Raw genomic sequence first — 15746 nt, forward strand, 5'->3', positions numbered from 1 at the left:
TCTGCCGCTTCCTCCTAAGCAACCCCCCCCCTTTCGCTTCCTTCTTATGGTTTAACTCTTGGCTTTCCTGCTGGAGTCTTATCTACAGTAGATTCTGAAAAAGGGGGGAATGAAACAGTGTAGTGTAAATAAGATTTTTTTCAGTCATTTTATAATCTAATCTTTGGGAAAATAGCAGCCTGAAGCAGAACTGAGTCAATGGGTTTTTTTATTGTATTGGAAAATATGAATAGATTTCGTCGCTGCATTCAGCTGACTCCATGTGTTAAAGATATATTTGTTGATTCTCCGCATTGATTCACATTTTAAGGGTATAATGGCAATCCCCACTACCACACAGTGGTTCGAGTCACATTTTCTATTAGTTGAAATTGTCTGAGGACAATTTAGTTCATATTTGATTGTAACTCTGCAGTTCCTCTGGAGGGACATAGGAGTTACTGATAACACTGATTGCCTCAGGGGAGGGGAACTGGGTGGCTGGGGACAAGGGTGAGAGGCAGACCTACATCACTGTATACCTTTCTGTGTCTTTTTAATATTATGTGGCTACTGTGTGAATGTTGTGCCTATTAGGCCATTTTCAAAAGTCAGACATGACAACAGAACCTTTAGTACTCTGCTACGTCTGCCAAAAGCCTCAAACTATTACTTCTCCTCTCTTTCCCAGACAGTTAAACTACTCGTTAAATGGATTTCTTTTTTTCCTGTTTTCAGAAGACTGTTTAAGCCTACAGGTAGTGTTTTGCTGAAACTTGACAAAACAAAAGGGAGAGAACAAAATAATTCTCAGCTGTGGAGAGAGGATGTATTTATTTATTGTTTTTTTTCAAGGTTTGCTCATCTTGTTTTATCTTTTAAATTGTAGGAAGCTTATGTGCAGAAAATGGTTAAAGTGTGCAATGACTCTGACCGATGGAGTCTTATATCCCTATCAAACAACAGTGGCAAAAATGTGGAACTGAAATTTGTGGATTCCCTTCGGAGGCAGTTTGAATTCAGTGTAGATTCTTTTCAAATCAAATTAGACTCTCTTCTTCTCTTTTATGAATGTTCAGAGAACCCAATGACTGAAACATTTCACCCCACAATAATTGGTGAGAGTGTCTATGGTGATTTCCATGAAGCCTTTGATCACCTTTGTAACAAGATCATTGCCACCAGGAACCCAGAAGAAATCAGAGGGGGAGGTCTGCTTAAGTACTGCAACCTCTTAGTGAGGGGCTTTAGGCCTGCCTCTGATGAGATCAAGACCCTCCAGAGGTATATGTGTTCCAGGTTCTTCATCGATTTCTCAGACATTGGAGAGCAGCAGAGAAAACTGGAGTCCTATTTGCAGAACCACTTCGTGGGTTTAGAAGACCGCAAGTATGACTATCTCATGACCCTTCATGGAGTGGTGAATGAGAGTACCGTGTGCCTGATGGGACATGAAAGAAGACAGACTTTAAACCTTATCACCATGCTGGCTATCCGGGTGCTAGCTGACCAAAATGTCATCCCTAATGTGGCTAATGTCACTTGCTATTACCAGCCGGCCCCCTATGTAGCAGATGCTAACTTTAGCAATTACTACATTGCACAAGTTCAGCCAGTATTCACATGCCAGCAACAGACATACTCCACTTGGCTACCCTGCAATTAAGAATCATTTAAAAATGTCTTGGAGGAGGGGAGCCATTTCAGACCAGATTGTGGGGGGGGGGAGAAAAAACAACAACAACAAAAAGGAGTGACCCAGTCCTAATTTGGGATGTGTTTTGTGCAGTGATGATATGTTCCTGGTTTTAAGCTTGGCAAAGCTCATGGATCTTTTCTTTGGTATGGGAGCATGATCTCTAAAAAGTTTTCCTCCTTAATTCTCCCCTTTTCCTTCTACCCAACTGGATTCTATCTTGAAACAAGAGACCTGTCATTAAAAACAACCAGGTCCTTCTAAGATAACAAGGGAAAAAAAATGTTTGATGACAATATGGGTTTGCAACAACTGCTCCCATAGCTTTGCCATAGGAGATAAAAAGTGGTAAAGAAACTTTTAAGGCAGAATTCACAAAAGGGAAAATTTAGAGGAATAAAAAGTCTTATCCCACCTTGTTTATCAGTTCAGGAGTTCAGATAGTAACTGTACAGGAAGGGAAGCTCTCATGTTGGGATTACTATCTGAGGCTCTTAGTAAGTGCTTTCTGTGGAATGATCCTTTTGTGCTAACAGAAACTGCTTGCTCCAAGTGAACAGTAGTAGGTTGGTGCAGTTCTCATAACAAACAGCAGAACTTATGATGACACAATCCATTAATTCCAGCTGCGTGCATAGCTCGCATTTTTAAAATGTGAAAATGCAAGCAAAAACAGCTGTAGCAAAGAAAATGTGCTCAAGGACCAAAGATTAACAGATTAAAAATACCCTAGTAGAAGAGTTATAGTAAAATATATAAAGAGTTACTATATTTGTTACACACCAATATTCATCAAAGTGCCTGTTGCTTTCTGAAAATTTGAAGTGGAAAATTATTTTATGGTTTAATGATTAATTTTATTTTATCAGGGACTCAAGAAAATAAAACAACATATAAGCTTGTGAATAGTGGAGGAAATGCCCTATTTTTCTTGGCAAATAGCTGCACTGTTGGTGTGATATTATCTTAGGTATATGTGTATACTATGTGTGTATATATGTACATATGACATGTACATATATATGCACTACTTTGATTATGATCTAGAACAATGTATCAAATAGGAAATGTTTAAATACCGTGTGCTTTTATGTTTTCAATAGAATGACATGAGAAGTGGGCATATTGCAATGATGAATTAAAACCCACATCTAAAAGAATTAAAGCAATTGAAAGGAGGAAACAAGTAATATATTTGATAGGAAGAGTGGAGGTAATACATTTTTAGTGACTTTTCTTGTTCATTTGTTTGTTTGTTTGTTTTATTTTATTTTTTTTTTTGTGAGCCAAAGAATCCCCAAAATGGGAGTATATCTGTTGGGCAGAACACTCTTTTTTTTAAAAAAATTAACTGCCATGTTGTCAGTTTGAACCCATTTTTTTTTAAATAATTGTGTTCCTCCATGGTGTATAATATCATGGATTATGGATCAGTGATAGGCTACTTAAATCCCTAAAAATAATTTCTGGTGATCTGAATGCTACTTATTAATATTTAAATGAACTTAAATAAATGCATTCTGCATTTCTGTACCACTAGAATTTACTAAATGTGAAATGACCCTTTTTAAAGAATATTTGCACAATTGCATAAAGTTTATATATGAGATATATATTATATATAACATTTTATAAATTTATGCCAATATGAAACATCTTTGATCTGGTTGTCACACTGCATCTAAATATTTAGTACTGTACTTATAATTAAATCACTTTGCATTAAGTCATACCCAACTTTATTTTCTCTTTTCCAAGAGACCATTTATACTTTTGTGAAATGAACTGTCATTACTGTTTTCAATTTGATGACAGCTAATCCCAAAACTGCCCCTTCTCCCTCTCCTCTAAACACTGGTTTCTGAAAATACATTTGTTAAAACAAAAATAATACATAAAAACTTTCCCTTTGTGTTGTGAAACCACCATATAATCCCCATCTGCCCTAATAGATGAATGCTTACTATGATAATTGCTTTTTGGACCCAACCAGAAGATTTTTGTCATCAGTTAAAGAGGGACTAAGGAAGAAAATAGCATCCGCCTGTTGGCAGTGTAATTTTGCTTGTCTGCCTGTTTGTTGTCTGGGCATCTCTTAGATGCTCAGCTCAATGCTAGGTTAATCCAGGTAAACCTGTCTGGACTACCTTTTATGCATCTTTCTTTGAAGCCTTAACAGGAATCTGGTGGTTTGGCTATAGCAGCTTCCCTGTGAATTCTATCAGAGCCTCTGCACTGCCACTCGCTGTTTTCTAGGGAACTCTTCCTTCCCCATGTTGGCTCAGTCTCCTTCATTGCCAGCCCTGGGTTTGAAAAATTAATTGCAAAGTCCCAGGGATATTATTCTGTTTGCAGATTAAGCCTGGCACTCATTTGTCATAAACCAGAGCTCTGTATGCTTAGGTGTTTTTAAGTTTTCTAAAAGAAAATAAAGGGAATGCTTAGTACAGAGGAGCAACTGGTGATCTGCTTTCTTCTCATCCTAACTCTTGACACATGAGTTGTCTACTATTTTGAAGAGTCTGGAAATCTCTGGCTCTTCTATAGCAGCAAACTGCTGTTAATGTATGACACAGATTTTTGTTTGGAGGAGCCTTATTTGATAATACACTTTTCATTTATTTTCTCAAATATTTATATTATTTTCTTGCTTACTTCAGAGTTGGTAGCATAGTTGGAAGTGCCAGCACCTGGCATTCGGATAGATGAAGCTATACTCAAGACAACTTTCAGCAGTTACTTTAAGACATATAATTTATTTCTATTTTGTATGTACTATAGTCCTGTGCATATGTAGTTCAACATACAGTGGAATATATGTCTCTCTTTGTGGATGTGTGGCTTAAAAACTTTGAATGTCTGATGAAAGCAAGCCGTGTGTATAGGTCAGAAAAAAGAACAGCTCTCAACTCCTGTTTAGCGCCTGTGATATTGTTTGCTTTTGTTTATCTGGCCTAGTGTGCTGTTACTTTGAAACTGGAAGAAGTTTTTATCTTTGGGGGCTCTTTTCACCTGTCCAATCTGGCACGTCAGAGAACATTTACCTGTGACAGTGCCCTTTTGAAAAGTTACTTCAGTAAATCCAACTGCTTCAAGAACACTTACACCAAGATGGACTTTTCCCTTTCAGAAATGGGATCAAGTATCTACTCACTTTGGTATTAGGTGGACTGTTTTAATGTGGTTCCAAAAAATGCAAGATGGAAGACTCTCTGTAATCTATAATCCAAACCAAGAAGGAAATGAAATGAAAAGTGAACACAGCTGTTTTTACTGCCCCTTTCTGTTTGCTTATCGTTGGTTGCTTTACTGTGCATAAAGTTGTTTTCAATACAATACTTGTTAAATAAATATTGTGAACTATTTTGTAAATGAAGTGTATTATGTTGAAAGCTGTCAGCAGCTGTCAAAAATAAGCTTTTTTTGTTATTGTTGAAGATGAAGTGTGTTCGATGAAACCAAAAAGCCAAAAAAAAAGGTGATTTCATATATAGCACCTATTTGAATATAATCTTTCTTTTAACATTTCTTTTAGCATAGCCTTTTCAATGCTAAGAAAGAATTTCTGTAATATTTTGTTATGATAATGGTTTGATAACAAAGAAAATGGTAAAAGTACAAAGTGGGAAGATGTCTGGGTAACTTAGTGAGAGTTGCTGTGAAGCTTTGCAGAATGGAGGAGGCTCTGCCCATTGGCTGTCTCTCCCTCCAACTTCTCTACAGCCATGCCTAACTCTGAGGCACCCTACTACAGCAAGCTGCACCTTGGGTCACTCTTTTGGAATATTTTGACTATAGTGTGTCACAGGCAGAAAAGGAGTTGTTGGAAAATGGACTTTTAAAAACTGACATGTTTGAATCAGTGCTAGAGGGAACAGATTGTGAATTTTGTTTACAGCATCCAATATTTGGATTTTTTTTGTAAATAAAAAGAAGTTATTTTTTTCTATTGATTTGTGTCTGCTGTCTTTGTATTTGTGCTGGCTAAAAATGATGTCCTCAGAATCCCAAACCACGTCCATGTCCAAATTAGGAAGCATAAGGCAGTACATGTAGACTAACCTTCAGCAATATTCTCATTGGATTACAGTTAAACCAGCTTTAAGCCAGCCTATCTGACTAATCAATTAATTCCATAAGAATCTTGCCAACAGGTGACAAACATTTTTGTCTGTGTATGAACTTAGCAGTGTGAAATGACCCAGAAGACAGCTGGTTTTCAGTGTCATAGAGACCATGTCTTTTGAACTCCAGGGCTCTAGTAATTTTGAGTAGGCTTTGGTTTTCATGCTGTACCCAAGGGCTCTGATTCCATCACTGTGATTTATATGTTATTTGTTTGAGACACTATTGTGCTATGGGAGTGTTTGAGGGGAAGGCATTAAGTACTGGTAGCCAGGAATTGGAAGGGGAAGTTCCAGAGAAGGAAAAACAATCAAAGGACTTAATGTATTTTACCTTATATGTGCATGTGTGTGTGCATGTGTGCACTCCTGTGTGTGCACTCCTGTGTGTGCACTCTCTGGATGCTAAGGTTTCACTCTTTTTTAAAAATATTTATTTTTTGGTTATAACTGGACACAGTATCTTTATTTTATTTATTTTTATGTGGTGCTGAGGATCGAACCCAGGGCCTCCCACGTGCTAGGCGAGAGCACTCTACAGCTGAGCCACAATCCCAGCCCCAGGCTTCACTGTTTTGACTAGCATTTAATATAATCTCACCTCTTCACATTGCCAGGGGGTATGCATTAACTATTAATTCCATTTTTTTTTTTGTCTAATTTTGGAGACTTTGTCAACACTAGGAGCTTGAGAGTTTGGTAAGCCTAGGCTACTATAGGGCACATTTGTGGTTTTAAAAACATTTAAAGCCTTGACGTTAGATAGAAAGCATGCTTGACATTACCTCTGTGAAAGAGGCACTCCTGGTATTAAAAACAAGTTTCCTTCTCATATGCATCATAAAAATTTCAAGGTAGTTATTTGGTTTGATAATGGTATTTGTCATTTTCTTCTTCCTTTGTTGCAACCTCTCCATTCTTTTACAGTCAGTCCTTCACATGTCTTTGGTAATCACATAATTCATTTTAAACAAGGGTTGAATAAGGATAGTATATATTAAACTCCTCCTAGACTTAGATACACCCTGCCATTTCAAGTTGAATTACCAGGCTGCACCCAACTAAGCCTGGAAAGAAGTAATCCACCCTCCTTTTCTTAGGGACCTCATTCCCTAAACATTTAGGTTCTTTAGTAAGAAAAAAAAATAAAGCACAAAATTTATACCCAAAAAACAAAAACAAAGGAAATTAAAATCATAGTCTTTAAATATAAAGAAGGATAGGTATTATTAAGGCCATCAAATACTTCTGAACCTAAACTATGATTTCCTCTTAGGAACTGAGTTCGACATCAATGATATGAATATACTTTGGTCAGTGGGCTAATATATTCAGGTAGGAAAGGGAAGAGAGAAGTGGTTTAATGTCAAAATGGCTTTCACTTAGCAGGACCTAGCTCTTAGTTTCTAATGATATTCTCCAATACAGTAACCAGGACTCCTCAGATAAGTGGCTGAATCTAAATCTAGAGTTGGAGAAGTAAATACACATACAAGAGGAACCTGGAGAATTTTTTTAGTTTCACAAAGCAATAATAGAAGGGGAGCATGTCAAAGAGATACAGGAGTGAACCAAAATAGTTCCAATGGACAAAGCTAGAGCAATTTGAGCAACAAAACAAATAACTAGTATTGGATTATAACCCAGAGTATAAAACGTCCACACTTTCACATTAGAATAAATACATGATTGAATGAATAAAGAGGTGAAAAGAGGGAAGAGACAAATTTTCTGTGTAGAATCCCAAATAATCAATGTAGATACTGCCCCCTCAAGGAGGTGGAGGTTAACTCCCCAAGTGTTTTGTGTGGTCTCTGCACTGGGACCCTTCCAAAGAGCACAGTATGGAAACCGAGAGAAAAGAGTAATGTATCAAGTGGAGAGACCCAACTAAGACTACCTAAGCCAGGTGATTAAGGTCAACATCAATAGTGGTAAGTCATGATGATAGTTTGTACCCTTATTATGATGGGACAAGAATGGCACTTGACACAGACTTCAACCAAGGGGGATTCTCTGACATACCAGATCAGTATTTCTTCAATCATTACAAGGAGATTCTGAAAACTGCCAAAGACAAAAAGAGCCTAACCAGACATGACAACTAAGTGCCATGTGGTATCCTAGAGAAGCACGTGGAACAGCAAAGGGCATCAGGTAAAACCTAAGGAAATCTGAATAAAGAGTTATGAAATGAAATGTTTCAATATGGTTCTTTAGTTGTGGTAAATGTACCATACTATTGTAGATATCACCAACAGGACAAACTGAGTATGGGGTATATGGACATGGAATCTCGGCATGATTTTCACATTTTTTTTTCCTGTAAATCTAAAATTATTCTCAAAGAAAAGATTTATTGAAAAATGAAGAGTGTCACTTCCTGCTATTTCTAGGGGATATTTCATTTGTAAAATTAATAGTGAATTTTGTTTATAATGTCTTTGGACTTAAAAACATAAGGAGATCACAGAGTGTAATGTACTCAAAAAGTTTTAGAGAATCTTTAACTCCATGTTTTAGAGAAAAGAAACCAAGAGAAGGACAGATAAGTTTCATTGATCATGTTTTTCTGTAGAGCAGAAGGAATTAACACTCAAAAAGTTGTTAGGGAATTGTTTGCAAACGAGTGATAATACATTTTTTTTTAACACTAAAAATGTCTAATATTTAGTGGAGAGTTCCAGGGAATTATTATTTAATATAATTCATAATTTATCTGCTTACCTATGCTTATCTTTCTGCAAACAGACTTTCTTGAATTGGAGGGAAACAAGTACTTCATATTACTTCCCCAACTTAATCACTGGCATTTATAATAGTTAAAAACACAGTTTGTACAAGTAGATAACCTTAGTAATTTTCAAATGCAATAATTCCAGCTCAGCAGTTTATGAAACCAGGATGAGAACCAGGCCTTCTTGCTCCGGGATGTGGAGCACCTTTAGCTCCAGGAATTTACGAGTATGGGGCTAAGTTGTTTCTAATGTCAATAATGGAAAATTCTCTCCAGGATCCCCTTCAGAAACTATTGATTTTCCAGCACAGTGTGTACTTATCAGTAATGCCAAGATTTTGTGGCATCATCTGGCCATGTCATTAGAAACCAGTTGAAATCCTATTCTTTTAATTTTTCTTCTTTGAGCAAAATTCAACATAATGAGCTTCACCAGGAACTGTGGAGAAGACTGTTCTCTGTTAATCCAGAATTATATATGCTCTGTGCTTTTTCCATATCTCTTTGAAGAAGATCAAGGAGATCATAGTTTATATGTTTTTCATTTTAATTGGGGATAAGTAAACTATCAAAAGCAGTTAAATGCCATTATTGAGTTCAATCATCAGAGAAAAGAAGAGAAACAAATTCAATCAGGTTCAAGGCATAAAGGTTGAGTTAGAGTTGCTAAATTAGGAAACAAAAATATATTATTTAATCTAAATTGATTTCAGAAAATAGTAATTTTTAAAAGTGTATTTCATGCAATTTTTAGTACACACTTTTACTAAAAAATTATCTCTATTTATCTGAAAGTCAAATTTAACTGGAGTCCTGTATTTTATTTTACCAAGCAATCTTAAAACATATTTAGGCTCGTGAAATACAGCACAAAAGAGCATTTTTAATTTGTTAATACCTATCTTTTAGGTAAATCTTACATTGACTTAGAATATCCATGACAGCAATGCTTCAAAACATGGTTCATTTATTAAATATTCCAAGAATGCCTTTTATGTGCTTAACCTTGTGTTAGTCCTGAGATGAGACTAAAAGAAGCAAAAGGCAAGTTTGTACCCTTTGACCAACCTGCCTTTCACATAAGATAAATAAGTTTTTGAGACCTAATGTACAACCTGGAGATTATATAGTTAATGTATTATATATTTGAAATTTGCTAAGATAATATATCTTAAGTATTCTCAGCAAACCCACATACAAAAAGAAAAAGAAAAGTGAGGTCATAGACATATTAATTAAGCTTGATTGTGATAATTATTTTACAATGTAGACATATCAAAATATCCCATTGTACTCCTTGAATGTATGCAAATTTTATTTGTCAGTTAAAGCTGGGGGAGGGGAGGGGAAAAAAAAGTGAAAGTTCTGTTCTATTACCCTCTAGAAGGTTAGGTTCTACTTGCAAGTAGGACTTGCTTGCTGAAAATGAATTTTTCCAGCTACCTTGGGGTTAATTACTCACCAGTCTTATCTCTGCATGGGGCACCATAAAGAACCCTGTGGACTAATGGAGAAACAACATGAGGGTAATAGCCCTTGAAATGTGCCTTCTTGGGACCTCACAGACATAGAGCTCCCAATAGGTAGCCCCTATGTAAAAATGTTCTGACTCTTTGCTGGACTCATAGCAAAAGATAAGGTTAGATGTTTGGATGTTTTGGCTGACAGAAGCAAAAATTCTCCTTGAGTCTCTGGGCACTGCATTTTCTTTTCAAAACTGCTGCAGAAATCTTTAGGACTTAACTAGAATGCACCTTGGAATTTTATTGCCTTATAACCCTGTTTGCCGCAGCACATTAAATTCCCTTAAATGTTTCTTATGTAACCAGTGCTGGTTAACTGTCATCTTGAAGTTAGTACAACTTAGTCTTTGCGGCCTTTTCCACAGTTGTGAAAGTTCCTTTCTCAGCTGTTTCAAACGCCTGAAACCACCCCAGAATCCAACCCCCTCCCAATTTGTGCAAAAGTAGTTGTGTTTTTAATCTGGGGTATTTCTTTAGTCAGGTTGCAGACCTGACTAAAAGAGGATTTGTGTCTGTCACTCTGGTCATTTGTGCACTCACCTGTACTGCACGGTAGGCGGAATCCACAGCCTTCGCCATCATCAGAACATTCAGTCCTCCGTTTCTCATGCCATCGGCTGGAAACTATGTGAAGGCTCACAGAGCTACACAGAAACTGGCTTATTTTAGTAGTAGCTGTGATTGAAAAGGAACACAGGCATATGGACAGATACAATACAAAGCAGCAGTGTAATGAAGAAATTGGCCAAATCAATTCCAATGTGACCAAGCTCCTTCCCACTTCATAGTGATTGCTCCACCTTCTTGGAGAGCTCTTCCTCCAGATCTTTTGATCTCCAGCTTTAATTTTTTGTTAGTGATAAAATGTTACTCCTTCAAAGATATTTCTCCCCATCCTACTTAAAGTTGTCTCCAATATTTTACTTAATAGTCCTTAATTCCTTACCCTGATGATTTAAATACATGTTGTTATTACACTTGTCACTGCAATTGCTTTATAAATTGAATTCTTAGTTTATGGTTTATTTGTCACCATGAGTGAAACTCCACAAAGACAACAACTATGTCCTGTTTACTACTGGATACTTAGTGTTTGAAATAGCCTCTGTTACACAGAAGGTGTTTGTTAAGTTTTGGTGAGTCAATAAATGAAGGAATGCCATTTTATTCTAGGTGAGAGGTGAAGTAGAAGATCTAACTGGTGAAGAGTCAACAGAGATGTAAAAAAGAGTGAAGAGATATCAGGAACACTGCTACATATAAGAGAAGGATCTCAGAGATTGCTTGCTCATTGAGAGTACAGAATCCAGGCAGAAAAATTCCTATCTTATTCAATTCATAGAACTGAACAATAGCAAAGAGATGTTCACAGTGGCAATGTTTACCGAAGTAGTGTTTGAAAGAATGAACTATTGTCTCTTCCTGTTTCTTGAGCTTGAGAAGTTGAGGACGGTGGTCCAGCCTGGGCTGATAACATCTCATGTGGCATGATACTTAGGGAAAAGAGAAACACAAAGCATATCTTCCAGCTCCCATGGGTCTTCTAGTACTGTTCTAATCCAGACCTGGAAACCTGGTAAGTTGAAGGAGTACAGTTGTCCTGGGTAGTTCCCTCCTTCCCTGCCCTTTCCTTTTAATCATCTGCTACCTACATCACTCAGAGAAATTTAAGGAGAAAGAGCACAAAGAAAGAGATTGGTCCTATTTTGAGTAAGGTTTGAAGCTATTAGGCAAGAAATGCTCTCTGCAATTTGAGGTTAGCAAATGTAGAAAGGTCAATCTGTCCATCATCTCTTCTAAAATGCAAAAATCAGCATTTTCACTGGCATCCTTAGCTGGTCAAGCCATATAGGGCATAGTCTTGTCCTGGGGTATTATATCTGTTGTGACTATTTATTGTTAGTTTTTCAGGAGTGGCCCCACTTCAGAATGTTGCCCTCTTGTCAGACCCTGTGCCTGCTATGTTATTGCACGTGATCACAAGAAAAAAAAAAAAGCTTTTAATTATAGGTGCCATTTAAAAATTACTGTATGAGTTAGATATCTGGCACAGTAAGGATCCTATGCTTCATAGATATCTAACATCTACAAAAAACTCATTTAATTATTAGTCTTAAACTTTAATTCTTTCTACCACATTTATTAAAACTATTGTGAATTTCCTGAATCTTGTCCAAAGTTCTAACCTAGATAGCTGATAGTGATTCTCATGAGAAGGGAGGTTAGCAGGGAGGTTGATCAAGAAGAGTGAAACAATGTGACATATTTCACAAAAGTATTGAATATTTGTGGCAAGTTGCTATCATTAAAAAAAAGCAGATTTCAGAGTACTAACATAAGATTTCAAGAGCTGCTTGAGGAAATCTACAACAAAGAGGATATAAGATACCAACTTGTCATTTCCTAAAGCACCCCACTCTATTTTATTTTTGCTAACGTAATAGAACACCAGAATTCTGACTCCTTGAGAAATTAGTTAAAATTCCCTCACTGTGATCTTTTCAGGCCACCTTGAAAAATGGGGAAATGATCAGACTTTTGCTGAGTTCTTATTTGGGTCAGTATGTTTAACACTTTATATACACCATCCCTGTGTGCGTGCGTGTGTGTGCGTGCGTGTGTGTGTCTGTGTGTGTGTGCTCGCATGTAAGCATATGTGTGTTCGTTTACCTTAATAACAATACATTTGGCATGTAATCACCATGGAATGTAACTTCATTGCAGATAAGAGAATTTTACAAGTGCAATAATTCTGTAGTATCAAAGTTTGTATATAATGTTTGACTAAACTAGCTTTCTCATAAACGATTAATCACTTCTATTATAGATAATTTATTTAGTTTAACATTTACATTTCTTTAAAAAAATCAATACAGTGCATATGTTTTAAAAGTGTCCTTTATTAACCATTGTATTAGCACTTAAAATAAATGTTTGTATTTCAATATGATATTAAAATTATCTTAATAAATAGCAGCAAAAATATAATTTGATAAATTGGAAACAATAATTAAGTTATTCACATGTTTACATGTGTGATTCTGAATTAAATACTTCCATGCAGGTCTGTCGTGAGCCTTCTAGATTTGGTATAAACATACATACACACACTTTCATTTGTGGAAAATTTTTGAAGTTATATTCCAAATACTTCAAAAGTTCAAAAGTCAAACAACAGCAAAAACTGAAGTATTCAAACAAGTTCACAATGTAGGCAGAAAAAAACGTTAACTGGGGTACATAGGACTGCTAATAACTCTAAAAACCTGTGATATTCTGCAGCAAACTGGTACTACTTTTGCATTGGCCTGCTATCTTCTTAAATCCATCATAAGGATTTGAAAAAGGTGAACATTTAAGTGTATTTAGGTGGCACTTATTTTTACTCCCTTGAATTACCTAGTTAGTGAAGTAGTCACTAATAATTTGTTCACTAGACAAATCAAACAAGTAAGAAAGCAAGCCAGTATTCATTCAATACCATTTTATCATCTGAACCCACTTGAATGACTTATTTTTGACACAAACATGTACCCTCAATATGTAAGCCAACATCTGTTCTTCTAGGGTTTAGGTTTTGCCAAGAATTCCCATTACATGAAACGCCAACACCCAGAGTCATTGCTCCCACCACAAAGTCTTGGGCTGCCACATATATGTGGTCCAGGTGAACAGGCATTCCAGTGTCTCCTCTGGTCTTCAATTTGTATAATCCGTAAGTAGCAATTTCTATAAAACTTGCTACTCCAGTGGGGACGTGGAGCCTCTTAATCTTTTTGGATAAGTTTGGATCACTGATCTTCACTAAATAAAGAAACATCTGTGTTTATTGACAATGTGACTATTTAAAGGTGTTCTTTGATTAAGCTCTTTGAAGACACAAATTTTGTCTTACTGGTTCTGGTATCTCCCTGGACATCTACACCATCCTTTTAAATCACTAAATACCACAGTAGTAGTCATTATTTTCCCCACTTGACTGAATAGAGAATGAAGGCTAAAAAGGATGGAATTTGGCCTCTCCAGCTACAAGGAAGAGGTAAGACTCCAGAGTAAGTCTTGAACTGCACATTTTTGCTGTACTATTCTGACTTGGTTAACCACTCCCTGCCCTCATATGTGGCTATGAATTGTCAGTACTTCCATTTCTATCAATCCTCTATACATAAGAACAGGAGGTAGTACAAAACTTAAGAAAAAGATATGACCAGTATCTCCTGATGGCAGGTTTTCTATATAATGTATTAGCAGAAGTAGCACATGTTCACAGCATTTCGTTTTATAAAATAATAATTTTTCCATTTAATCATCAATACAATCCTGAAAGTTAGGTTTAAAAATGGAATTATGATTATCTCAATTTTAAGGTAGAAAAAATGAGTCCTGGAGAGTCTGAGCTTATATCTGAGACATAAAGGCCTTTAGAACATTGAGTGAATAAACACGGAGAGTCTATTTCTATCTAAAACACACAAGACAAATGGTGTCTTCAACAACCTATCTCCTATCAACCACCTGTCCAAAAGGCAGGTGCGTCAGCACAGTCGTGGAAGGTTCAGAAGAGCATCAGAGCTTTTCTTGCATGATGGGATCACATGAATTGCCTATTGTGAGTGGATTACCTTATGAAAAATAAGCATGATTTAAATTTTCAGTTGGCATTTAAAATTCAATAAACGACTTCAGTGTTGTCAAAGATGTTTTCAGTTATGTCATATTATAAAGAATGAGTCACTTAAGCCTTGAAAAGTGATCAATTAGCCTGGCCTGTATCACGTCTTACTGACAATGTATGTTACACAGCTGGCTGCTTTTGAATCTTTTTTTGACTTTTATTTCAAAGAAAATGTCTGAAAGGAAAGGTAAAGAGTTTAATGAGACATACTAACCTCTTTAAAAATTCTGAATGAATTTCTATAACTTCTAAAATGTTCATTAGTCTTCTTGTGCTGTGTGTTGATCACACCTGTTTAATTTTGCTATCCCAAACAAGTTCCTCAGTATTTTCCTCCTAGTTTGTGATTTTTTTTTTTTTGCTTAATGATGTCATAAGTGTTTTTCAAATACACAATATCAATAAGATTCTTTGGCATTTGGTAGATAGTTAGTTCATGGTTGTTGAAGGGCTGAGATGGGGGACTGGATATGTGGACTTGGATTCCAATTCTGTATTTGTGTTAGTTGATGAACTTTCACAATGTTACTGTGGAAACGTGCATGTTGAGGTGCCCATCCTTAGCAATTTTTATTTGGTTGGCCTTGAATGAGGCATGAACACCTATAATTTTTGCAAAGCATTTATGAAGCATAACTCCACTTAGGACTCCTACTTTACAGGTGCTGATAATGCCAATTCTATAGCCTTTGACCTGGGTTCCCTAGAAAGCAGAGCCTGAAGCAGTGGTTATGATTCTAATGAGTTATTTGCCAGATAAAATCATAGCAATTTGAGGTAAGTAACAGATGTCATTCATTGCAACACTGTGTGTTTCTTTGATGGCTACTGCATCATAAGATGCCCCAAAGCAATATGACAGGTGATTCAGCAGGCTTGTCCAAGAAGCAGGAAGGAATTTTCCATAAGGCTTGCAAGGAAATATTGTACCCTAGAGTAGCATATAGGGAAGAGAAAGAAAAGATAATTATCTTCTAGTTTTCTCCTTGCCCCCTTTTTTCCATCGGTCAAT

At 36.3% G+C, this 15746-nt stretch overlaps 1 protein-coding gene across 4 annotated transcripts in view; it reads left to right on the forward strand.

Annotated features, from left to right (window-relative positions):
- Tent5a (terminal nucleotidyltransferase 5A) overlaps nt 1-5624 on the forward strand; it is a 38635-nt gene extending 33011 nt beyond the window's left edge. For all 4 annotated transcript variants that reach the window (XM_078019697.1, XM_078019696.1, XM_005324762.4 and 1 more), the window contains exon 3: nt 869-5624. In XM_078019697.1, coding sequence (XP_077875823.1) covers nt 869-1645 — 777 coding nt within the window. In that variant the 3' untranslated portion in view covers nt 1646-5624. The remainder of the gene's footprint in view (nt 1-868) is intronic.
- Nucleotides 5625-15746: the final 10122 nt, after the last annotated feature.

This window comes from Ictidomys tridecemlineatus, chromosome 8 (assembly GCF_052094955.1).
Source record: "Ictidomys tridecemlineatus isolate mIctTri1 chromosome 8, mIctTri1.hap1, whole genome shotgun sequence".
Lineage (NCBI taxonomy): Eukaryota > Metazoa > Chordata > Mammalia > Rodentia > Sciuridae > Ictidomys > Ictidomys tridecemlineatus.